At 46.3% G+C, this 26238-nt stretch overlaps 1 protein-coding gene across 1 annotated transcript; it reads right to left on the bottom strand.

Annotated features, from left to right (window-relative positions):
- Positions 1 to 24341: 24341 nt before the first annotated feature.
- Positions 24342 to 25469, bottom strand: LOC139262151 (actin-1-like). The gene has a single exon (XM_070877296.1). It carries the CDS (start codon positions 25467 to 25469, stop codon positions 24342 to 24344), a length of 1128 nt encoding a protein of 375 aa, XP_070733397.1.
- Between the last annotated feature and the right edge of the window lie 769 nt (positions 25470 to 26238).

The raw sequence follows: 26238 nt of genomic DNA, 5'->3' as shown, positions 1-26238 counted from the left end.
TGATTGCGAGTCGCAGCGCGTGCACGTCGACACGTGCGCAGGCCTACAGCTGGAGTCACATGGCTCTGGCGGCCAATCAGGTAAAGTATCATAGTAATAGGAGTTCCGAAAGGTCCTAAACTCCTATTATATTGATTGAGAAACAGCCCTAAACACCCAAAACACTAATACAAAATAGAAAATATACACTACATTCATTGAAATTAAAGTTATTAATGTCTTAAAATAATATATATTTTCCCGATTTTTTAAAAAAGTTCAAAAAAAAACTTACCATTGTGGGGAGGGTTTTTAATGATAAAATATGTTTTAATAACTTTATTTTTATATGTTTTTGTGTTTTTTAAAACACTTGCGCCTGTAAAAGTAGGCTAGGTGCCTGCTTTTTCAGGCGCAAGATTTTTGAGGACATTTGTATGCGTAAATATCAGAAGTTTGCACTTGCAAATGTTCTCGCTCCTGATCTGTGGAGGGTCTGAAAAGCCAGAAACATGACAGATCGGAAATGTCGGTTTTCAGTGCATGCGCATTGCGTGCAGAAAACCAGCTTTTCCGATGCTTTCCTGGGTCCGTACAAACTTCGTACGGGCCCGGGGAGGCTGGAATTTCAGGGCCAATGTTTTTCCTTCTTTTTTTACATAGCAGTTGAAATTCTTGGGCTCCAAAACAATACAGAAATACTCATTAAAACTGAAATGCATTTATTTTTAGGTTTCAATGGCTCTGGAATTTGCGGTGGGTAATAACAGTGAACAAACAGCGTTCACTGTTATTACCCTTTGAAACTGATCGCAACTTCAGGATTTCGCACATGCGAATCTAAACATGGAAATCCTGAAATTGCGGTCAGTCATTCACTGCTCCAACACAGGCTGTGCTGTGGTCACCCCCTGCCCTCCCCCCATAGCTGGAAATCAGCATAATTAGTGAAATCAGTGATATTTCCACAGTAATATCGCTGTTAAATATCCCATTAAAAGTTAGACCTTTTGGATTAGGTGTAACTAGGATTTTAACAGCGTTTTGATTGCTAAACAAATGTTATGGTCCTGAAAAGCCAATTTTAATTTTGTGGCAAATTTATACATTTTAATAAAAATTACAATTTTTAAGAAACTTTAACATTTTTAAAAATAATTTGTTCATTTTTATTTCAGGTTTACCGCAAATGTCGGCAAACAGCAGACACTCAGGCCAGCGCCCAACAACTGGAGCCCCAACTCAGGCGCTCTACAAGGGAGCGTAAACCACCAGAGAGACTCAACCTGTGATCCCAATAAGACTTTGGGGGGGGGAGGTGATGTCATGTATTCAACCAGCATTGTAACCCATGTATAATGTGAAGGTCTAGGTTAGGAGTGTCTCCCACAAGTTCACCACCTAGTGGTCATTGTTCTCACAGTGTACAACTTAGGTCAGATTATACATGGGTTACAATGCTGGTTGAATACATGACAGTATAAGTGCTTTGATGGCTAGCTGTGTGTGCCACAAGAGCAGATGGGCCCTCTGGTAACCATTCCAATTGTCATCTTTGCAGGCAAAGTTGTCACATAACTGCCGGGAGCAGCGACGCACAGGTGGTGGTCCACTCCAGACAATGCCGTTAATGGACCTGGAGGAGCATGTGGCAGCTCTGATCGGTGCCTCAAGGAGGTCAACCAACCATGGGGGTGCTGAGCCTCTGTTCAAAACTGAGGGTAAATCCTACAAAATCCCCAGGCTGGGTTGGGGCATTATGATGCAGTGTCTGTGAGCTAGGGTTGGTGGCAATGTGATGTAGTGTCTGTGGTCTAGGGTTGGAGCAATGTGATGCAGTGTCTGTGGGCTACATATAATGCAGTAGCGCCAGTCCTTCAAATGAGCCTGTGTTATGTGACCTTCCTCATGTCACCCTGTCCCCTCCCCTGCTGCTAACCACTCATCTGTTGTTCACCATTTCCAGATGAGGAGGTGCCAAATCTGCCAATGGAAGCCTCCACCTCAGCCCATCATGTGGGGGTGGAGGGGAAGGAACCACAAAGACACCGAGGACAAGGAACCTCCATGGGAGGAGGAAACTCAGGAAGCTATTCTGAAGGCGGGGGGGGGGGGGCGGGGGTGATGCAGTCGACACCTCTTTTACCTGTGGCCAGTAGCTCTGACCAGGAAGACACATTCTCGGCCTTTGCCCAATCCGAGGCCCGGGTCCAAGTGGCGTACAGCCACACACTCCCAGGATTGAATCCCGTATGCCGTCTCTCTGGCGGGTTAGACGACAAAGCCGGTCTGCTGACAGACAGGCAGACGCACACCTGAACATGGTGGTAATGTCCAGGGAGAGCATCCAGCTCAGCCAACAGCTCCTGGGGGTCTTGGGTGTTTTTCTCACAAGCATTGTGGCACAATCGGTAGACACAAGGGAGTGCATGTCTCAGATTGCTGCGGTTGTCAATGACTACGCCCAATTGATGGTCTCAACCTTTGGCACTGCAGTGTCACAGAACCCAGACTCACATCATCTGTGAGTGGCAAGGCTGAGCAAAAGGCTCGACACTCAGACGCAGGCCCTTCCATACCCCGAGCTTCTCCAGAGGATCCACACATGCCATTGTCTATCCCCCTTTTAGAGGAGGACTCTGGCCGTGTTGTTGGACGACGTCTTGGTACCACCTTGCATACAGTCATGGGTGCGAGGGAGGGGAATTAGCATGGGGGGGGTGGGGAGGAGGGGCCACAGGTAAAAGACGTTCAGTGCAGGGGTTGTTCTTTTGTTGTTCATTCATTGTTTCGTTGTTGTTTTGTTGTTGTTGCTATTTTATAACAGTTTTAAAAGTTTCCCAATTCTGTTAAGTTATTAAAAATTCACAATAATGTTTAATAAATGTTATTCCAGTTTGCAAATTACATTTACAATGTTTAAAAAATCTTATCCAAGTTACTGTATGTTAAATAAATTATTTTGTTCACCTTAACCATTCCTGTGTAGTGTCTCATTTGCAGAATAAGAGGGGGAATAGTCAATATGGTGGGATAGAGTGGGCAGGCAATGATGAAACTGTTCAAGCAAAGTGATGAATTATGAACTGCTGACGTAAGGCTTTTGCAGTGGCGAAAGCTCCACGAGGCCTACCCTGTGGTGGTGGTGGCACGTGTTTGTTGATTCCTGGATTCTTTTACCTCAATCTGGTTCAGCAAAATTACTAAAACAAAGCAAGCTTTTATTTAAAAAGCAAATCCCGATCGGGGACCTTATCAGACAGAAGGTTTACTCTCTTGATAGAGCGTACACACTTCCTACGGACAAGGTGACGTTACATTGTAAAGGGATGACGGTTATACATTTTCGGCAAAAGATAATAAGATAGGGCTAGAGTGACATCCTAGTTCAGCCTATCCCTTTTGATTCCTCTTTCCCCTTGTCCACTCATAAGCCGACCTAAGTATGGTCTGATTTTAAACAAAGACCTTCTGTTAATGTTTCAGGTTAATAACATGATTTAATAAGACCTTGAGGTTTTTCTGCAAGCTGTGGGTTTTGTTTCAATGTGTGTTAGTGTTGTAACATTTTGCAGTCTCGAGTCTGAGATGTCATGGCTATTCCTCCATGAATTCTTTGTTAGCTTATACTGTCCATATATAATTCCCACGTTCTCAACTTCTCGACTTTATACATTTTTAAAACATTCACATTCCCCCCTTTTATCATTCCATTATAACACTTAGGATCATTCTAGGAGTATCGCATTCATCCGTTCACACTCTATTTCCTGAATCATATTGTTGTTAGTGTCGAGTAGTTCTTTAGTTCGTTGGATCATAACTCGGGAGCCCTTGACCACAAGAGGGTTTGCTAACCTTGCCATCATTACTTTACAACAAAGGTTAAGGCAACCAACAAACAAACAACAGGTAATTATTACTACGATGAGAATAATTGCCCCATGCATTAGGTAGGATCTCCATCTGATAGCCCATCAACCCAGCTAGATCCTTCTGCTGGTGTGGATAACTTCTTCACCTCCCTTCTTATGTGATCAGCGAGATTGGTTATGTTTTCTGAACTATCAGGAATGTAAGTGCAACATTCAGATCCTATCAGGGCACACGTTCCCCCTTTCCCAGCTAACAGGTAATCGAGGGCCATTCGGTTTTGTAATGCTACGGTCCTTATTGCTACCATTTCAGCTGTGATGCCCTCCAGAGCTTCAGCAGTATTGTTAGCTATCTGTTCCAATATCGTCTCTAGGTTCTGTACTTCATCCATGAGACGTCCTATCCTGATTGGGAACATCATGACCCCAAAGAACTTGTCGGCGGGGGTGATGGCTCGCTTGTATCGGCTGGAGGCATGTGCTTCCGCCAGGGTACGTACTTGCCGCACAAATGGCACCACATATCCCAGATAACAGGACCCTGTCCATCGCATAGGCAACCAAGGATATGCCTTATGACCGCACAGGAAATACGTGCCGTTAAAAGCTGCTTTCTGATATATTGCTTCCGGGTCCCAGGACTGGGCCCACAAACCTCCACCTGTTTTATTTGGAAGGTGAGAGAGGATGGTGACTCGTACACCAGTGGTGATGTTGAGACTGTTTGGGCATTTGCTGTACCCTATGATATGTCCCTTGTTACTGGTGTCATTTCGGGTTAGACATATGTCCCCGGTTGGCCTCCCAATCACCAAGGTATTGGTCAGGGCTAAGAATGGGGGTTCCTTTCCACAGTCATAGGTTGGTTGGTACCATCCCTGGAACGTCTGTCTAATGAGGTCTCCAGCATTCTCCCACTTGGTGACCTCCCCGTGGTCGTTCATGTGGTAACGGTATGATACTCCTCCTGATCTCTGTGATCCCTCTTTTGACCCGCCTTTCCTCTCTCGTATTTGTATTGGCCCCCCTCCTCTCGTGATAGTTTGGCTCTGAATCCATCTGACAGTCTCAGTTAGGGTTAGTGGAACGGGGCGCAAAGGAATTCCCCCTTTGGAATGTATAGGGATATGTGAACACACCCAACATCTAGAAAAGTTCCCATTTTGCGCAGAAACATAAGACATGTACAAAAAGGTGTTTACATGGAGCTCTCGTCTCTGTCTCCCCTCCCATGCGCCGAAACTGTCATATTATACAGACTGTGGCATACAGACACAGTTTCATCTTCTGGCTCAGGATTCAGATAAATAGTCCAATTATTTTGCTGATTAAAAAAGTTCAGTTTTCCCGTCTCTCTTCTTAGGTCACCGTCGGTGTAGCTGGCTGTCTATCACTACAGGTAAAAGTTCAAACTGGTCCACGTTACAATTAGGATGTCAACGGCCTTGTTCAGCTATGGAGAAGAGGAAATCTGGAACAGAAACAGGAATTAGAATAACCAGTAAAATAGGTTCGTTAGAGGGTGGTGAGCTTGCAGTGGTGCAGGTGAACCCAGGCACCCCTCCCCTCAACCTTGGCTGCAGTGGGGGTAGCGAGCAACACCTGAAAAGGTCCCTCCCAACGTGGCTCCAATTCCTTCCGAATCTACCTCTTAATCAGGACATACTTCCCAGGTACCACGAGGGACGATTCGGGTAAAACTGGGAGGTCGAGGTGAGTCTCTCGAACCTGGTTGTGAGCTAGTCGCAGAGCCTGAGTCAGAGAAAGAACATAGGTGGTCATCAGTCGAGCTGAGATACCATATCTAGAAACAATTTCCCTCATTAACACCTTAACAACAGTTTGAGCCTTATTGTCCAGGGTAGGGTAGGCTTCAATCCATCTGCTAAACACATCTACTATTACTAACACATATTTGTAACACTGAACTTTTTGCAACTCAATGTAGTCCAACTGAAATGTCTCAAAGGGACCTTCGGGTAGGGGTGTTTTACCCCAATCACAGGGGACTCCCTTCCCTGGATTATGTTGCTGGCAAACCAGGCAACGACTACTGATGTACTGGGCGAGCGCCTGGAGTCTAGGGTGCCACCAAGTAGCCAAAAGTGTGTCACTCGTGGTCCTTGCTCCACAATGAGTAGCAAAAATGCATACATTCAATAACCCATAGAGCCAACTCGTCAGACATGCAAGTCTGTTCCGCGGGAGTGGTCCAGAGTTTAGAAACATTGTCATAAGTACATCCATAATTTTTCCACAACAGTTTTTCTTTTTCAGGAGTGTCCTCCTGTGCTTTAATAACATCTTGGATGGTTGGCATTGGTTTTCCGAGGCTAACTTATCCTTCGCAGGATTTTTTAGTCTGACTCATCATTTTGGGCACTACCATCTGTTGGTCACGAGAGGCCTGTTTAGCCTCTTTGTCAGCACAGTGGTTCCCTATATCAACCGGGGATTTTCTGGTGGTGTGGGCGGTACATTTAACAATGGCAGTGCGCTTGGGGAGCATGAGGGCTTGCAACAAGTCAGATACTAGTTGCATATGGGATATCTCATTCCCCTGTGGGAATAGTTCAGCTTGTTTGGCGGAATAGGCGGTTTCAAATGCGGCAAATTCCAAGACCTGATTCTCCTGGTTTACTATGGCGTATCCTGAAATTCGTGCACCTTCTGGATCAACAGAAGAGCTTCCGTCAACGTACATAATACAATCTGGGTCCTCCATGGGCACATCAACTAAATCTTCCCTGACTGATGAGGCCTCTTGAATTAAAGATAAACAATCATGACTGGGTTCTTCCTCATCTTGGGGTGGCTCAGTAAGAAAACAGGCCGGATTAATTGCAGTACAGTGCCGAAAGGTCAGCTTAGGATTGTTTAGTAAGTAGATCTCATATCTGCTTTGCCTGGCCATGGTAAGGTGTTGAGTCTGCAGTTGACCCAGGAGGGCAGCTACGGAGTGAGAGGTGTTAAGACAATGGTAGCACAGTCTTTCAGAATTGTACAATACAGTTAAAAGGGCCGGTCATAGAGGGGCCGGCCCAAAGCCGGAGCTTGCAGCAGGGCTGTCTTTAGTTCCTTAAAGGATTGGACGTCTGCGGTTTCTATTTCAAAGCTGCCTTACTTATTTGTATATGGGGTGAGGTGCTTAGTCATCAGGGCAACATTAGGGATCCAGGATCTGCAGTAATTGATCATCCCCAACCACTGTCGCATTTGTTTAGCCATGCTAAGGACTGGAAACTGGCAAATTGGTTCGACTCGGCTAGCCTCCAAAGCTCAGTGGATACTCGGTATTGCCTGTGATTTCAGTGGGTACTGTCGGATAGAGGGCCAGTCCACATTGCCCTGCACTGGGATCTCAATCGGATCAATGGGAGTATAACCCACTTGGGAGGGGTCCTCTGCCCACACATGAGGATCCACATAGTCAGGTATGTCAGAGCCAGTATGATGCTGCAGAGTCGTTAAGACCTTCTCGGGGTCCCCGTGGAATTGGACTGTTCGGCCATGTTTTACAATTTGAACATACCGGCTGGTAGGGTCAGCCTCGTCTGTAGCCTGGCGCACCATAACTCCCAAATCTTTAGCGTGGTGGGGAGGTAATACTTCCCGAGTAATATGTGGTGCCACCGTTGGGGGCTGTCCATTTCCATAAAATCTGCCTTCCCTTTCGGTCCAGTCACTCTAGCCCTTAATAGAATTTCCTTCACTTCCCCTTCGTGATCCTGATAAAAGTTCTGCAGGTCCTGATTCTTTCCACTGGGATCATATGCTAGGGTCACGTGATAGGGTGCCTGCGGCAGGTCCAGAGACCACCACTGAGGGGTTCTAGTGGTATAATACTGCCGCTTAAGGGTTCCCTGTTTTACAATAATCCCATCATCTCCACACTCCAAATGCAACTGGAATTTGCAGAGGAGGTCTCTAGCCATCAAGTTACAGTCAAGATTGGTTGTGATAACAAATCGATGTTCCACGGATTCTTCCTGGTAAACCATTTTAACCGGTTCGGACACCGGGAATGTAGAGACTTGTCCCAGGAATCCTGACAGTCCCTGTGTTTCAGTGAAGGCGGGGAGTTTAAGCTTTGATTGTACAGAAGACATGAAGGCTCCCGTATCTACCAAGAAGGGTTGCCACTCATTCCGAATTTTTAACAATATCATCGGTTCGTCATCCGGGGAGGGTCCCTGCACAATCAAGCTGCGTAGTCAATACGAATAATCGGGGAACGGTTGGCCAAAGGGGTTGTTCTGGGAGAAGTTAGTGTAAGATCCCCGTCCTCTCCCCCCTTGCCCCCCTCCTCTTCCTCCTCTTCCTTTGTCGTGCTGACGGGAGGGACAATTTCTATTCCAATGTTCTTCTTGCCCACAAATAAAGCATCCATCTCGTCTTTCCCAGCCCCGACCTCTTCCCATACCAGGCCGGGGACAGTAGGGCGGTCCGTAATTAGCAGGGCCCGGGCCATTTGGGTGTTTGGTATTACCGTATCCCTGTTTACACTGTGGTTCCATCTGGTATCCCCTTGGGTCGGGTTTTGGTCCTTCCACCTGAGGCGGCTCTTCCTTTCTAGTCACGTATTCAGTCTTGACCCGGGTTGTGGGCGCACCACCCCCCTCTCCTTTATTTTCCTGCCAATAATATTTAACCACCCTTTCCATCTGGGCTTTACTGTTATCTGCCCAATTCATATTATTTGTCCGGAGAGCGTGAGCAATCGAATAGGGCAGGCACTGAAGTAGGATAGCGCAGAATTGAGGAGAATCCTCTCCTGCCCTGAAGGCATTATCTCCTGATTGACCTCCGTATATTTCAATAAATCTTTCCATGAATTCATCGGCAGTTTCTTCTCGTTTGGGTTTAGTTTCTAATACTGCGGCCATACTGATGGGCTTCTGAAGGGTCGTGGTGAGAACATTAAAGATGGCGTTTAGGCGATCCTGGACATCGTTAGGGTGAGCAACCAACAATGCATCATGAGTAGCACGTCCTAGGTGAGTTAGAAATCGGGCATGCTCAGTTGGGCTCAGGGTTTGCTTTACCAAGGCGCACAGGTCCCTTGATTCTGCATTATATCCATGCATGTCGAGGTCACTCCGTGAAATCAGGGTTAAGTTGGGTTTGTGGATCTCTTTCAGCTTATTTATCTTAGCCTTTTAACTCTTCAATTTGTTTTGTTTGAGTATCTATTTCTTTATTGTATCAGGCAAGTATTATTACATAAGCTAGTTCTGTTTTTATTTTTATTCTGACTATCGCACCATTCCTCTGTTAGGTGAGTCTTTTTTCTATTAAGAAATCCAAATTAATAATGTTCAGTATGAAACGGCTGTCAATGGAAAGGGTTAACTCCTTTACAGGTTTGTAAGAAGACCTGATGTCATTATGTGACTTCACGCAACCATCTGAAAAAAAAATCTTTTCATCAGGAAAGGCAGCATTTGATTAAACTCCAATATTTTTTAACTTCTTATTCAAGTACTTGCCAAAGATATTTTTTTTAATTGATTTAAAACGAGACCACACATTTTTAATAGCTATTTGTTTACTGAAATTCAATTTCGTCATCAGCCTCGGTCAATGCAAAGCCAACCATTTTAACTACGTAGTCTATCGATACCTTTCTCAGAGGTCCCAGTGGAACTCTGAGTACGTTTCTCGTGCGTGCACTCTTTAAGACGTCTACGGTTTTTAATATGTCCTCCTTCTGTCAATGAAAGCCCTAATTTAATGGAGTTTTTCTGCCAACTCGACAGGAGTGATTTTTTAGACTGCAGTGGAATTTTTCTCATAATTTAAAATCTCAGAAATTTTTTTTTTTTAGCCTCTATTTAGTACGTTACGTCTTTTTTTTGTCTTTTCCATAACTAGAGGGAAGTCTGGCACGTAGGCTGTGGACTGCTTTTCGTTATCTCAATTGTTCCAGCCTCAAGGTCATGTTATTTAATATAATATTTTTTTTGAATCCTTTTGTATCCATCTCAGTTGTTTTGCTGTGCCTTCTCTGAATGTTTTCTTTCGACAAGTAAGTGAGCATGTCAAATCCTTTTTTAACCACCGGGACCATCTATTTCCTGGCTCCGTAACTTATTATTCGAATATACGTAATTCAATAAGGTTCACACTCTTAAACTTCCCACATACAGGACAACACTACGAAGGGTTAAAAAAACTTTCATTCTGTGAAAAAGTGGGTGGAGCTAAAACAAACCACAACACCCTGGCTTTTTTTTTTCACAGTAAAAATCACACAAGCATTTCTCATTTAAAACAGACGTTCACAAGAGTCTCCTTTCCTATTAATTTTTGGATCCATGACCTTTCAGGGAATTCGTAGTTTTATCTAAATTACCCATCCTGTGTCGCTGCACGTTGGATCAGGGTCCTAATTAGACCTGATTGTCTCCACATCGCCCCGTGGTGGTTTCAGTTATCTTACCCAGAGCCTGGGCGGACCAAGTGATATACAAGATCTACGCTGTACCTGGCGTAAGTACATTTTAAAATTTACACAGTCCCGCGTAGTCCCGCAACTTAATTTTACGTAATTCCCTAACCTTTGCGTTTCCCTACGCGGTTCGCGCGATTCTCTCTCTCTCTCCGCGTTGCCGCGCGGTTTTACTTGGGCCTCGAACCCACACAGACACTGGGCCTCAAACCCAGGCAGGCTCTGGGCCTCGAACCCAGGCAGACTTACCTATTCTAACCTATCTTTCCGAGTCGCCGCTTGGTTTGCGTCACCGCGTAATTTCCCTATCTCTATCCCTATTCTAAGTTTGAAAGGTATTCACCAGATTGTCCTGGATCTCGTTCAGACACTACCTGAGAACCAGCGAGTGGCTAAGCTTTCCTCAGACTTTTGAAACCGGGGGAAACTGGAGCAATATTGAAATCATACTCACTCCAGTGGCCACTTTCCCCTCGTCTCGTCCAAGGCCAGTCTGGCTCTTAATTCGCAAGTTTTCGGCAGTTGTCAGTTGAGATCCCACTTCTGACACCAAATGTTGATTCCTGGATTCTTTTACCTCAATCTGGTTCAGCAAAATTACTGAAACGAATACCGATTGTGCTTTAAACAAAGCAAGCTTTTATTTAAAAAGCAAATCTCGATCGGGGACCTTATCAGACAGAAGGTTTACTCTCTTGATGGAGCGTACACACTTCCTACGGACAAGGTGACGTTACATTGTAAAGGGATGACGGTTATACATTTTCGGCAAAAGATAACAAGATAGGGCTAGAGTGACATCCTAGTTCAGCTTATCCCTTTTGATCCCTCTTTCCCCTTGTCCACTCATAAGCCGACCTAAGTATGGTCTGATTTTAAACAAAGACCTTCTGTTAATGTTTCAGGTTAATAACATGATTTAATAAGACTTTGAGGTTTTTCTGCAAGCTGTGGGTTTTGTTTCAATGTGTGTTAGTGTTGTAACATTTTGCAGTCTCGAGTCTGAGATGTCATGGCTATTCCTCCATGAATTCTTTGTTAGCTTATACTGTCCATATATAATTCCCACGTTCTCAACTTCTCGACTTTATACATTTTTAAAACATTCACATTTTCATTGCCAGACTCCTCATCCTTCTCCTCGTCCTTCTCGTGGTCCTCCTCCTCCTCCTCCTCCCCCCCTCCTCCCCTCTCTCCTGAGGTGGTCCTGCAGTCCCCAGTGGCAAATTCTGTCCCCTCATGATGGCTAAGTTGTGTAGCATGCAGCACACCACAATGAACTCAGAGACCTGCTGAGGGGAGTATTGCAGGCAGCCTCCAGAGTGGTCCAGGCATCGGAAGCGCTGCTTGAGCACTCCAATTGTCTTTTAGACGATGTTGCATGTGGCTATATGCCCTCATTATAGTGATGCTCGGCTTGTGTCTGAGGATGCCGGAGCCAGGTGGCGAGGCCGTAACCTTTGTCCCCTAGCATCCAGCTCTAGTGGCTGATGCTCGAACAGGTATGAGACAGTGCTCTCATGCAAGATGAAAGCATCATGGATGCTCCCTGGAAATTGGGCATTTGCTGCCATGATGCACTGAGTATGGTCGCAGATGATCTGTATGTTCAGGGAGTGAAATTCCTTTCAGTTTCGGTAAATCTCTGGATCCTCCAAAGGTGCTCGCAGGGCGATGTGCGTACAGTCAATGGCATCCTGAACCTTGGGGAAGCCAGCAATTCGTGCAAAACCTACAGCCCTCTCATTCTGTGTCTCCTTGGTCATTGAGAATTTTATAAAGTCCATCCTGTGTGTGTACAGTGCAGTAGTCACCTGGCAAATGCAGCAATGTGTAGCGTGCTGCGAGATGTAGCATATGTCTCTGCTGATGCCTGAAAGTAGCCGGAGGCATAGAAGGCAAGTGTCACAGACACCTTCATCTCGACGGGCAGTGCAGTCCTGTTGGTGCTGGTAGGCTGTAGGTCGGCCTTTATCAGCTGGCATATCTCTATGACCATCTCTTTTCGGAAGCGCAGCCTTTGAACGCACTATGCCTCAGACAGCTGCAGGTATGTTCCCTGTAAACTTGTGGGGGATAAGGCTTCCTCCCCATACATCTGCAAGCTCTTCGATTATGCTCAAAATGCTCTTGAATAAGCCTTCTTCCAGCTCGATGCTGCATAGAAAAAGCAACCAGGAATAATGGCAGAGATATTGCAGCCCCCATTCTTTTAAACGTCCTTAAATATCCTTAAAACCAAACTATGAACAAACATAAAGCTCACTATGTAAAACACAACCTTCCCTCCAAATCCTTTTATGCAATGAACTTCTGCTCCGTCTTTCACGATGGCGCCGTTAGCGCCGAGTGCCCCCTGGATCCTACCTGGTAGGTCAAAGAAGGCCATGTACAAGGATTGGTGCTGTTCCCTGCATTTCTCTTGCAGTTGTCACACCGTGAAGATGATGTCCGTTGTACCCCGTAGTGGACGGAATCCGCATTGTGTCTCTGGGAGGAGCTCCTCAGTCACAGGGAGAAGACAGTTGAGGAGAATTCTGGCGATGACTTTCCCAGTGGCCAACAACAGGGAAATTCCTCTATCGTTGCCGCAGTTGAACGTGTTCCCTTTTTTAAAGATGGTCATGATTAAGGCATCTCTGAGATCTCCAGGCATGCACTCTGTAGGGGGTTTTTGCTCTGACCAATTATGGGGGCCTTTGGTGGCTGTTGGTGTATTGGGCCTCTCTGTCCCTTCTAGGGGACTGTCCAGCAGCTTATGGCTCGCTGACCACTAAACTGGCGGTTGCGAAGCGCCCTCGCACCCCTATCTGGTTCCAAGCTCAGAACTTTGGTGGATTATGAGCTTCCACAAGGAAAAACAAAACACTCAGAGACAAGTGGTCCTTGGAACAAAAAAAAATGGGTAAGTCCAATTTATTAACCACGGTAAGTTTCCAACAAGGTCAAACTTCATCCAAACACATATCTGACACACACTTATAAACTATGAAAATCTATGGGAAGAAATGGACACAACCAAAACCTTACACAATTTTATCTTTATAAGACAGTTCTAACACCACCCCCACCCCCCTTTTTACCTGACTGACCTAGGCTGACAGTTGGGAAAAGAAAACCCCAGGATAATACTTACGATCCCTTTTTGACAGTTATTCCTTTTAGCCTTAGGATGGTTGGTTTACGGGGTAGCTGGAGTAAATGTCGCCTCTCCCAGTTACTTCGGTCTCCAGTTCTTCAGCTGGTTGGCCTCGGAGCGTTGTTCGGTGTGCGGCTCAGCTTCTTGAGACGATGTTGGGCCTCTCGGTAGTTGGGTTGTATATTCTGCACACAAGTTGAGTCCAGGGCCCGTTCGATGGTAGGTTTCCCAGCCGGTAACAGTCTGTCTCCGTTCTCTCTCGGTTTCTGTCTTGTCTGTGACTGCTTCCTACTGCTCCAGCTGCTTTCTCAACTATTTTCAAACTGGGCCGGGTAGTCCCCATTGGTTGAAGATTTCCCCGCTTCAGGCCCAACTCGACCCCTGATTGGCCTGCCAGAATGCACCGTTCCCCCATTGGCCAGTGCCTCTGTCTCGCTTTTGAGCCAGACTCCACAATGTAATCAGAAGATGCCACAGGTAGGTATGAGGACAGAGGTATTATTTCAGTGCACATTGGTGCCTCAACGTCTGCTGGTCCATTGACTCCCAGGACGGTTAAAATTACCGCAGTGATCTCAGGGCTGTTGTCCACGGTCCATATTGATTAGGTAGATAATGGTCCACATTCATAATTTGATTAGGAGTGAGTCATATTTTCAAACTGGGCCGGGTAGTCCCCATTGGTTGAGGATTTCCCCGCTTCAGGCCCGACTCGACCCCTGATTGGCCTGCCAGAATGCACTTTTCCCCCATTGGCCAGTGCCTCTGTCTTGCTTGTGAGCCAGACTCCACAATGTCTGTATCCGCCCACACGTTTCCCAGCCTGCCTGGTCTGAGGATTTTACTTGGCCAAAAATGTACATTTAAAATACATAGAGTTAAAACAATAGTGCATTTCTTGGCCAAAAATGTTCATTTAAAATGTATAGAAAGATCCCTTTCAGTTTTCTTGTCCTTAGGGTGTTCCAATAAAATGTGGCCATGGATTTTTGAACCTTACACACTCCTCCTTCCAGATGAGAGAGATGCATTCGAGCCAATCGTTCCTCTCTGCCATACTTGAGTGCCTCAGCAGGGATTCCATCTGCTCCCGATGCCTTGTTGTTCTTGAACTGACGATGGCATTTTCAAGGACACCCTCAAAGCTTCATTGATAATGTGCAACATCCCCACCGACACCTGGGAATCCCTGGCCAAAGACCGCCCTAAGTGAAGGAAGAGCATCCGGGAGGACACTGAGCACCTTGAGTCTCGTTGCCGAGAGCATGCAGAAAACAAGCACAGACAGTGGAAGGAGCGTGCGGCAATCCAGACTCTCCACCCACCCTTTCCTTCAACAACTGTCTGTCCCACCTGTGACAGAGACATTGGCCCATAAATTCCGACGTCACAGGTTCGTACAAAGTTTCTACGGACTCAGGAAGGCATCGGAAAAGCCGGTTTTCAGCACGCAATGCGCATGTGCTGAAAACCGGCTTTTCCGCTGTCGAGCTGGAGCGTGACAGATCCTAGACAAGTTGGGAGCGAGGACATTTGCATGGCAAATGTCCTCAAAACTCCGTAAAAGTTTTAAAACACATTTAAAACATAAAAAATAAAGTTAAAAAAACACATATTATTTTTAAAAACCCTGCCCAATACATTACATTTATTTTTAACCAAAATTAAAACTTTAAAAAAAAATTGGTAAATTTATTTTCTTTAAAAAACATTTATAACAACTTTAATTTGTCCTAGTGTATTTATGTGAGGTGTTTTTTAAAATGTTTTATGTAGTGTTTGTGTTTTGGGGTGTTTCTCATTTATAGTAACAGGAGATTCGGACTTACGAATGGATGTCCAGGTCCACATGACTCTTGCGGACGTCCCAACGTGAACGTGCTGCGATGCACAGTCATGAGAGGCCTCCGGACTGGGATCTCGAGCGGGCCTAGCAGCTTCAGGTAAGCGCACATTTTCTGTCTATTCTTTCGTGTTTTGCCCGCGGGAAGATCTCAAGAGGAATTTCTGGGCCATTAATTCCCATATTAGACTGTACAGTCACCTGAGAACTCACTTTTAGAGTGGAAGCAAGTCTTCCTCGATTTCGAGGGACTACCTATGATGAGGATGATGATAACCTCGTATAACTTAATTTTTTCAGGCGTGTTTTTAGGCTGGCGATAAAAATGGCGATATGGGCGAATTTTCCAAACGCCAAAAAATGGGCCGGCGTTAATTTTTAGCGCCGGCACAAAACTAATGCCAAATTTTCTGATTGGGCGCTAAATTTTGTGCGACTCGTTTAGTGTAAAAAAAAACTTTTTCAGCTTCGCCATGGCGCTAAACGGGTGCAAACCTGCCGAATTTCTAGTCCTTTGTGTGACTCTGTAATATTGTGATTGCAGGAAAAGCTGTAGTATTATAGGATTAATGTCTGCAAGTTATGAAGAATTGAAAGTATCCATTTGCCAAAATAAATTATAGATTCAAGAAGACATTCATTACCTATTAACGATAAGGCAACTCTTGGGAAAATCAGAGATTGCTCCATGAGAAATAACATGTGAAGTGACAACTTTCAATTTAATGTGGAAGTGAAGAAACTTGCAGAGACACAGTTAGCTGGACAGATAGATTTGTATACTTTTATTAGAAACTCTGACATCAATGATGATTGTTATATTATGCGATGTTAAACCCAGTGTATTCCAAAAGTAAGTTATTGTTCTGTTTGCGATTACATTAATGATTGTTATCCTTGACCGCATAGAAGTACTTAAAAAGTAGTTGTTAATAAATACATCATGTTGTCCTTGATATTTTTAGGATGAGGCACGAGTGTTTGGCCAATGCTGTACTTAATTCCTGCCGGTGACTGATCTTTGTAATTGATTCAGTTTATGTGGGATGAACCAATAGTTAAATTAAGCAATGGACATAAAATCCATAGAAACAAACTTAAATCCGAATCCATTATTCTTGCAATATAAAAAAATTTAAAATGCATGTAATTATAATCGAAACATTTCATAGAATGGACGTCGATATTTGCACCAGCAAAATACTTTGATTGTCTCTGATAGACTCTCCATTATCATCTGACCTGATTGCTGATTGGTCCCCTTGGAGGATAAGACACACTCTGATGTTTCTCTGGAATTGGTAATTGGAACCACTCATCTCAAGTTCTGAGTGACTTTGCAAAGTGTAATTCGAGCCATTAGGACTTCGGACGCCAGATAGAATTGAGCTACCCCCACCCACCCACGGCCCAAGTTCCTTACCGCCCCCAGCCCAAGTTTATGCCCCCAGCCAAAGTTCCTTACATCCGACAGCCAAAGTTCATGCCACCCCAGTCCAAGTACATGCCCGCGCCCCCCAGCCCAAGTTCCTTACCCCCCTCAGCCCAAGTTCATGCCCCCCCCAGCAAAAGTTCCTTACACCACCCCAGCCAAAGCTCATGCCACCCCAGTCCAAGTACATGCCCCCCTGCAGCCCATGTTCCTTAACCCCCCCAGCTCAAATTCCTGAGTCTCCCCTCCACATAACCCACGTTCCTGAGTCTCTCCCCCCACCCCACAACCCAAGTTCTCGAGTCTCTCCCCCCCCCGCCCCCCCACAGCCCAAATTCCAGAGTCTCCCCTCACACAGCCCAAGTTCCTCAGTCTCCCCCCCCTCCACAGCCCAGGTTCCTGAGTCCCCACCCCACACAACCCAAGTTCCTGAGTCTCTCCCCCCTCCCTCCACAGCCCAGGCTCCTGAGTCCCCACCCCACACAGCCCAAGTTCCTGAGTCTCTCCCCCCTCCCTCCACAGCCCAGGTTCCTGAGTCCCCACCCCACACAACCCAAGTTCCTGAGTCTCTCCCCCCTCCCTCCACAGCCCAGGCTCCTGAGTCCCCACCCCACACAGCCCAAGTTCCTGAGTCTCTCCCCCCTCCCTCCACAGCCCAGGTTCCTGAGTCCCCACCCCACACAGCCCAAGTTCCTGAGTCTCCCCTGCCCCACAGCCCAAGTTCCTGAGTCTCCCCGCCACCACACAGCCCAAGTTCCTGAGTCTGCACCCACCCCCCCACCCCAAGCCCAATTTCATGACCCCCACCCGGCATTGGCACAGCTCAGAATGGCGGCGGCGTGGGTTGGGTCGGGTCGGCGGGTCGGGCAACAAAAGTATGATACAAGCCCTTTGGGTTCGAGGAGTCTGCGCATGTGTCGGCATTGTGGGTTGAGTCCAGATTGCGTAGGCACAGAAGGACGCTCAAAAAACTATTGCAAGTAATCACTGTAGAATAATACAGCACAGAACAAAGTCATTCAGCCCATCATGCCTGTGCCGGCTTATTGAAAGGGCTATCCAATTAGTCCCACTCCCCTGTTCGTTCCCCATGTTGTTCTATAATAAAGTGATATTGTGTTTCCAATAAAATTTATGCTCTCTGATAAAGGTTACACTCTGTGGCTTACATTGTATTATATTGTACATTGCATTGTACAAACATTATAACGCATATATGCAAAGTTGTGTTACAAGGCAGGAAAAACTATCTCTGCATCGGACTTCCTAGAGAGATCTAACATTTCCAGAGCCCCTGAGACAAGCCATGTGGTACCAGCCACAGGCTGCACAATGATAAGGGATGGGTGCTGTTGTGTATCTGTAAAGCATGCATTCCCATGTTCCGCCACCAGGGAGCTCATCCCCTGAAGTCCCAAGGGATCCCAGCATCCCTTGGGAGCACTGTATATAAGCCGGCCCCTAAGGCCTGTTCCTCACTCTGGAGTGTCTTATTAAAGACTGAGGTCACTGTTACTTTAACCTCCCTGTGTGCAGCCTCATCTTTGTTAGGAACACAATAACTGGCGACGAGAATACGAATCCAATGCAAAGCTGCAGCAAACTGTGGGCATCCTGGAGAAGTTCTTGGAGGGTGAGGACTGGGAAGCCTATGTCGAACAGCTAGACCAGTGCTTTGTAGCCAACGAGCTGGACGGAGAAGGAAGCGCTACAAAAAGGAGAGCGGTCCTCCTCACAGTCTGTGGGACACCGACCTACAGCCTCATGAAGAATCTTCTGGCTCCAGTGAAACCCACAGATAAGTCATATGAGGAGCTGTATACACTGGTTCGGGAGCATCTTAACCCGAGGGAGAGCGTGCTGATAGCGAGGTATCGGTTCTACATGTGCCAGCGATCCGAAGGTCAGGAAGTGGCGAGCTACGTCGCCGCGCTAAGGCGACTTGCAGGATAATGTGAGTTTGATGGCTACCTGGAGCAAATGTTCAGAGACTTTTTTGTACTGGGCATTGGCCACGAGACCATCCTACGAAAACTTTTGACTGTAGAGACACCGACCCTCAGTAAGGCCATTGCGATAGCACAGGCATTTATGTCCACCAGTGATAAAACTAAACAAATCTCTCAGCACACAAGTGCTAACAATGTTCATAAATTAACTGGAACTGTGTTTGCGAGCAGAAATGTACAGGATAAAACCCATGAGTCTGCAACTACCAGCAGGCCTCAGGTGACCCAGATGACTCAGAGTCCCCAACAAAGGATGAATGCAAGGCAATTCACACCTTGTTGGCATGATGGAGGCTTCCATTCAGCCTATTCATGCTGCTTCAAAGGGTATGTTTGCAAGAGCTGTGGAACAATGGGGCACCTCCAACGAGCTTGCAAACGAGCTGCAAGTTCTGCAAAACCTGCTAACCACCACGTGGCAGAGGAAGATCGGTCCATGGTGGATCAAAGCAATTTCGAGCCTCAGAAAGAGGAGGCAGATGCTGAAGTACACGGGGTGCACACATTTTCGATGAAATGTCCACCTATAATGCTAAACATAAAATTGAATGGCTTACCCGTAGCCATGGAACTGGACACTGGCACTAGCCAATCCATCATGAGTAAAAAGATGTTTGAGAGACTGTGGTGCAACAAGGCACTCAGACCAGCCCTGAGCCCCATCCACACGAAACTGAGAACGTACACCAAAGAGCTTATCACTGTCCTGGACAGCGCCATGGTCAAGGTCACCTACGAGGCCACGGTGCACGAACTGCCATTCTGGATTGTCCCGGGCGATGGCCCCATGCTGCTTGGAAGGAGCTGGCTGGACAAAATCCGCTAGAACTGGGATGACATCCGAGTGCTATTACATGTCGATGAGGCCTCATGTACCCAGGTTCTGAACAAATTTCCTTCCCTTTTTGAGCCAGGCATTGGAAACCTTTCCGCGGTGAAGGTGCGGATCCACTTGGTCCCAGAGGCACGACTCATTCACCATAAGGCGCGAGCGGTACCTCACATGCAGGAGAGAGTGGAAATCGAGCTGAACAGGCTGCAACACGAGAGCATCATCTCCCCAGTGGAATTCAGCGAGTGGGCCAGCCCGATTGTTCCAGTACTCAAAAGTAATGGCACGGTCAGGATTTGCGGCGATTATAAAGTAACTATTAATCGTTTCTCGCTTTCGGACCAATACTCGTTACCTAAGGCAGACGACCTATTTGCGACGCTGGCAGGAGGCAAGATGTTTACCAAGCTCGACCTGACTTCGGCCTACATGACACAGGAGCTGGAGGAGTCTTTGAAGGGCCTCACCTGCATCAACACGCACAAGGGACTGTTCATCTATAACAGATGCCCGTTTGGAATTCGGTCGGCTGCAGCGATCTTCCAGAGAAACCTACTCAAGTCGATACTACACACGGTGGTCTTTCAAGACAACATAATGGTCACAGGTCAGGACACCGCCGAGCACCTACAAAAACTGGAGGAGGTCCTCCAGTGACTGGATCACATAGGGCTGCTGCTGAAGAGGTCGAAATGCGTCTTCATGGCAACAGAAATGGAGATTTTCGGGAGAAAGATCGCGTGGACGGCATTCGGCCCACAGATGCCAAGACAGGGGCTATCAGCAACGCGCCCAGGGCACGGAACGTCACGGAGCTGCGGTCGTTCCTGGGACTCCTCAGCTATTTTGGTAACTTCCTACCGGGGTTATGCACCCTTTTAGAGCCCCTACATGTGTTATTGCGCAAAGGTGAGAACTGGGTATGGGGAAAAAGCCAAGTAATTGCTTTTGAGAAAGCCAGAAACATTTTATGCTCCAACAAGCTGCTTGTATTGTATAACCCATGTAAAAGACTTGTGCTAGCATGTGACGCATCGTCGTACAGAGTCGGGTGTGTATTACAACAAGCTAACGTTGCGGGGAAGTTGCAACCTGTCGTCTATGCTTCCAGGAGCTTGTCTAAGGCCGAGAGGGCCTACAGCATGATCGAGAAAGAGGCATTTGAGTGTTTGTTCGGGAGAAAGAAAATGCATCAGTACCTGTTTGACCTCAAATTTGAGCTGGAAACCGATCACAAGCCCCTCACATCCCTGTTTGCTGACAACAAGGGGATAAATACTAATACCTCAGCCTGCATACAAAGGTGGACACTCGCGCTATCAGCGTATAACTGTACCATCCGCCACAGGCCAGGCACCGAGAACTGTGTGGATGCTCTCAGTCGGCTACCATTGCCCACCACGGGGGTGAAAATGGCGCAGCCTGCAAACTTGTTGATGGTGGCGCAGTCCGCAGACTTGTTGATGGTCATGGAAACATTTGAAAATGATAAATCACCTGTCACGGACCAGCCAAGATCCTCTGCTGTCCCTAGTAAAAAACTGTGTACTGCATGGGAGCTGGGCCAGCATCCCCGTTGAAATGCAAGAGCCAATCAAGCCGTTCCAGCGGCGAAAGGACGAGCTGTCCATTCAGGCAGATTGCTTGTTGTGGGGTAACCGCGTAGTGCTACCAAAAAAGGGCAGGGAGACGTTCATCTCGGACCTCCACAGCACACACCCGGGTATAGTAATGATGAAGGCGATAGCCAGATCCCACGTGTGGTGGCCCGATATCGACTTTGACTTAAGAGTCCTGTGTACGGCAATGCAGCGTATGTGCTCAGTTGAGCAACGCGCCCAGAGAGGCACCACTAAGTTTGTGGTCCTGGCCCTCGAGACCATGATCGAGGATCCATGTCGACTATGCGGGCCCGTTTCTCGGTAAAATGTTCCTGGTGGTGGTGGATGCTTTTTCAAAATGGATTAAATGTGAAATAATGTCGAGAAGCACCGCCACCGCCACCATTGAAAGCCTGAGGGCCATGTTTGCCACCCACGCCTGCCTGACATACTGGTCAGTGACAACGGGCCATGTTCCAGCAGTGCCGAATTTAAAGAATTCATGACCCGGAATGGGATCAAACATGTCACCTCGGCCCCGTTTAAACCAGCCTCCAATGGGCAGGCAGAGCGGGCAGTACAAACAATCAAACAGAGCCTTAAACGAGTCACAGAAGGCTCACTCCAAACCCGCCTGTCCCGAGTACTGCTCAGCTACCGCACGAGACCCCACTCACTCACAGGGGTGCTCCCGGCTAAGCTACTCATGAAAAGGACACTTAAAACCAGACTCTCGCTGGTTCACCCCAACCTGCATGATCAAGTAGAGGGCAGGCGGTAGCAACAAAATGTAAACGATGGTCGTACCACTGTGTCACTGCAAATTGATCTGAATGACCCTGTGTATGTTCTAAACTATGGACATGGTCCCAAGTGGATTGCAGGCACGGTGATAGCTAAAGAAGGGAATAGGGTGTTTGTAGTCAAACTAGACAATGGACAAATTTTCAGAAAGCACCTGGACCAAACAAGGCTGCAGTTCACATACTGCCTTGAACAACCCACAGCAGACACCACCTTTTTCGAACCTACAACACACACCCAAAGGATCAACGATACCACGCCGGACCAGGAAATAGAACCCATCACGCCCAACAGCCCAGCAAGGCCAGGCTCACCCAGCAGCCCTGCAGGGCCAACAACACGCCAGGCCAGCGAGGGCACAGCCACCACGCCAGAACAGACATTTGTACTGAGGCGGTCCACCAGGGAAAGAAAGGCTCCCGACCGCCTCACCTTGTAAATAGTTTTCACTTTAACTTTGGCGGGGGAGTGATGTTGTGTATCTGTAAAGTATGCACTCCCATGTTCTGCCACCAGGGAGCTCATCCCCTGAAGTCCCAAGGGATCCCAGCATCCCTTGCGAGCACTGTATATAAGCCTGCCCCTTTGGCCTGGAGTGTCTTATTAAAGACGGAGGTCACTGTTACTTTAACCTCCCTGTGTGCAGCCTCATCTGTGTTAGGAACACAATAGGTGCCCTCTTTATTCTGTAGCAGATAGACAGGTAGATAAGGCAGTTAAGAAGGCATACAGGATACTTTCCTTTATTAGTCAAGGGTTAGAATATAAGAGCAGAGAGGTTATGCTTGAATAGTATGAAACACTACTTAGGCCACAGCTATAGTACAGCGTGCAGTTCTGGTTACCACATTGCAGGAAAGATGTGATTGCACTAGAGAGGATACAGAGGAGATTTACGAGGATGTTGCCAGGACTGGATAATTTTAGCTATGAGGAAAGAATGGATAGGCTGGTGTTGTTTTCTTTGGAACTTAAAAAATACTTGGTTGAGCACTTGAAGTGCTGTAACCTACAAGGGTATGGACCAGACCAAGAGCTGGAAAGTGGGATTAGGTTGGATAGCTCATTTTTGGCCGGCACAAACATGATGGGCCGAATGGCCTCCTTCTGTGCCATATATTTCTGATTCCCTAAGTCAGTACTGACTGAATATATAGCATTATTCAGGTCAGCAGTACTCAGGCCTGGATAGGAAATTAAAACCAATTCCCTTTTATATTAATGTAGGCACGTGACTAATCCCAAAGCCGTCAGCTGAGCCCAAATCAGGGGATCTACCTTCCCTGAAATATCAAGTCTCGAGGGGCTATGGCATGCTAATATCCAAGCAGGAGCTCTTCTGTAAGAAGATTGCTTGAAATTTTATGAGGAAGACATGTAGGATAAAAGGACACAAGTTCCACCCCCCAAAGTGCCCTTCCTCCTCACTTGTGCTGTTGTCTTTTTATTACATTTCTAGACATGAAGAGCTCATTTAGTCTCATCACTGAAAAAGTTTAAAAGCAACTTATAGACAGAATTTTGCCTCCTATTTTTCCTGGAAGTTGCTAACTTATGCCACAGAGGTTCCATGGGAACCGGCAACCCAAATAAACATACTACATGTGTGAAGCTAGATGGTGAGTGTTGGCAGACTCCTCCGCCGTGGGCAGCATCAGAGTTGAACCCCATCCCATACTCAACTAATATGCACATGTGCATTTTCCAACAGATGTCACTAAATAGCAATGAGAAGTGGAAACAATGTGCTGACTTTTCTCCTCCATAGCCTACGAGTAGCACGTTAACTAATGCCCTGGTTGAGATCGGCCAACTCCACAGAGCATGGATCAAACCTAGTACATTCTGCTTTGTGTAGTTAGGTATATTCAGGGCCCTCAGTGGATCTGGAAGAATACTTTTTTTTAGCATAGTGGAGCCTTCCTCATTAGTTTCCCATCGACAATGAGAGTGGAAACCTTCCAGATTATTCTGTGGATTGCTGTGAAGTAAATAAGAGGTTGGCTAGGGAAGGGAGAAGGAAATGATTAAATGCAAAGCTTTAGACTCCTGAACCAATGTGGTTATTAACCATATGACCTGACAATGAAGAAAAGGCCCTAAACAAGTTCACAGGTTCATTTTACAAGTTAGTGACTCTGCTACAGATAGCTCTTTTAAACTGAATTGTTTGTCTACCATACAGGATTGGCTACATTTGTGCAAAGCAAGGGTGCCAAAAAATACAACCAAACCAAAATTACCCGCAACAAATATTAATTCCAAATCTTTTGTTGATTTGACCAACACTCAAGACATTGTGAGTTATGAACTAATATTTGATCACATACATTTTAAAATTTGATCGTTATAGTCACACTTTGGGACAAACGTTTTTTAAAAACATCTCTTGTTAACCACAGACGGCCCAAAGTCATTGTAATCATTGAGAGTGATCCACATATGTTTGAAGGATGCCAAACTTGTTAAGATTGAGGCTCCCATCCAAACAGAATAGTTCCTTTCTGGCGGGGCGATGACTTTGACTTGTACTTCACTGGATGTATGCAGCTTGATCTCCTTGAGCAAACGTTCCTCCATTCCTGGGAAGAGGGTCGAGCCACCACATAATAGCATGTTGCTATACAGTTCTTTATGTAGTCTTTGATCACATTTTGCAATACTGCTTAACATTAGCTGGTGAACTCCAGTTTCGCTCAATCCCATACCCTCTGGTGTAAAAAACAACTCCGGCGCTCCAAAGAGCTCACTTTTGATCACAATCTGAGTACCATCTGGCAACCTGTACTCATGTTGGATTTCTTCAACTGGTTTCTTGCTCTCCAGTTTGGGATCAAGGGACAAGTAGCACAGTTTCTCCTTGATATCCTGGACAATCTCTGTCTCCATTTTTTCAGCGAAAGAATGCCCATTCTCCAACATGAGCCTCCAAAGATTTTCAGTGATATCACTTCCTGCCAGATTAAGTCTTTGTACAGCATCAGGAAGATAGTAGCCTTCATAGATGGGCACGGCATCAGTTATTCCATATCCACTATCCAAGACTACGCCTCGTGTACGGCCTGATGTATAAAGTGCTAATGTAGCTGGGATAGCTACAAACATCGCTGGCACAGAAAAACCTTCAAACATGATTTCAGCCATCCTTTCTCTATTAAAGAAAGACGTCAATGGGGCAGCAGTCATCAAAATTGGCCTCTCTTTGGATTTTACGCGCAGTTCAAAACCATATATATATCTCCAGATCATCTCCATCTCCTCCCAAGAGGTCACTATGCCACGTTCAATTGGATACTTTAAAGACAAGACATCTCTTCTGGCTTGGGCTGCTTTGCCAACATAATAGTCTTTTAGGTTGGCATTACGAGACCCCTTTGTAGCTTTGGAGCAGCCCACAATGGATGGTATGACAGATGTAGGGATGCTGTCACCAACTATCCCAGATTTGCAGAGGCCAGATCCATTGTCAATGATCACAGCAGGATTAGCCATCATTTTGATCATATTACCAAATACACGATGATGTGCAAATACGTTGAGAGAAGGCACTCGTTGATTTTGAATTTCTACAAACTTTGTGGGGGGGTTGGGGTTTGTCAATTAATATTTGCTTCCTCTGCACAGGCAACTACAGTCAGTGCAGTCACTGCTTAGTGGGGAGGGGGGTTAAACAGCTCAGATTATTACACCAATGATGATGCCACAATGGACAGCCAGATCATTAGGGAAATGAGCTACTTCAGTATTACCTGACACCCATCCTACTCATGAGCTATGTTACAACTGCATGAGTTAGTTCGAATTTCTAAATAGAATAAAAAAGCACAACCAACAGAACTTATGAATACAGCACTGTCTGTCCCGTATTGAAATGTCAGTAACATTTAAAGTCAATAACAAGAGTATTCTAGAATGCGTTTATTAGTACTATTTATTAAGCAGATATTTACAGAGAATCATATATTCATCATCACAGGCAGTCCCTCGGAATCGAGGAGGACTTGCTTCCACTCCCAAAGTGAGTTCTTTGATGGTTGAACAGTCCGATACGAGAGCCACAGACCCTGTTAGAGGTGGGACAGACATTCGTTGGGGGAAGGGGTCGGTTGGGCTGGTTTGCAGCGCGCACCTTCCGCTGCCTGCGCCTGGCTTCTTCATGTTCCTTGCGTTGAGACTCAAACAGCTCAACGCCCTCCCGGATGGACTTTCTCCATCTCGGGCGGTCTGCGGTCAGGGTCTCCCATGTGTCAGTGGTGATGTCGCACTTTACCTG

The sequence above is a fragment of the Pristiophorus japonicus genome, chromosome 4, assembly GCF_044704955.1.
Source record: "Pristiophorus japonicus isolate sPriJap1 chromosome 4, sPriJap1.hap1, whole genome shotgun sequence".
NCBI lineage: Eukaryota > Metazoa > Chordata > Chondrichthyes > Pristiophoridae > Pristiophorus > Pristiophorus japonicus.
The sequence above is the reverse complement of the archived record's forward strand: the minus strand, read 5'-3'. Positions and strand labels throughout refer to the sequence as shown.

Bases quoted from the DNA above. Each gene is read 5' to 3' on its own strand.
- LOC139262151 (XM_070877296.1), bottom strand. From the start codon at position 25,469: ATGATCAAAATGATGGCTAATCCTGCTGTGATCATTGACAATGGATCT.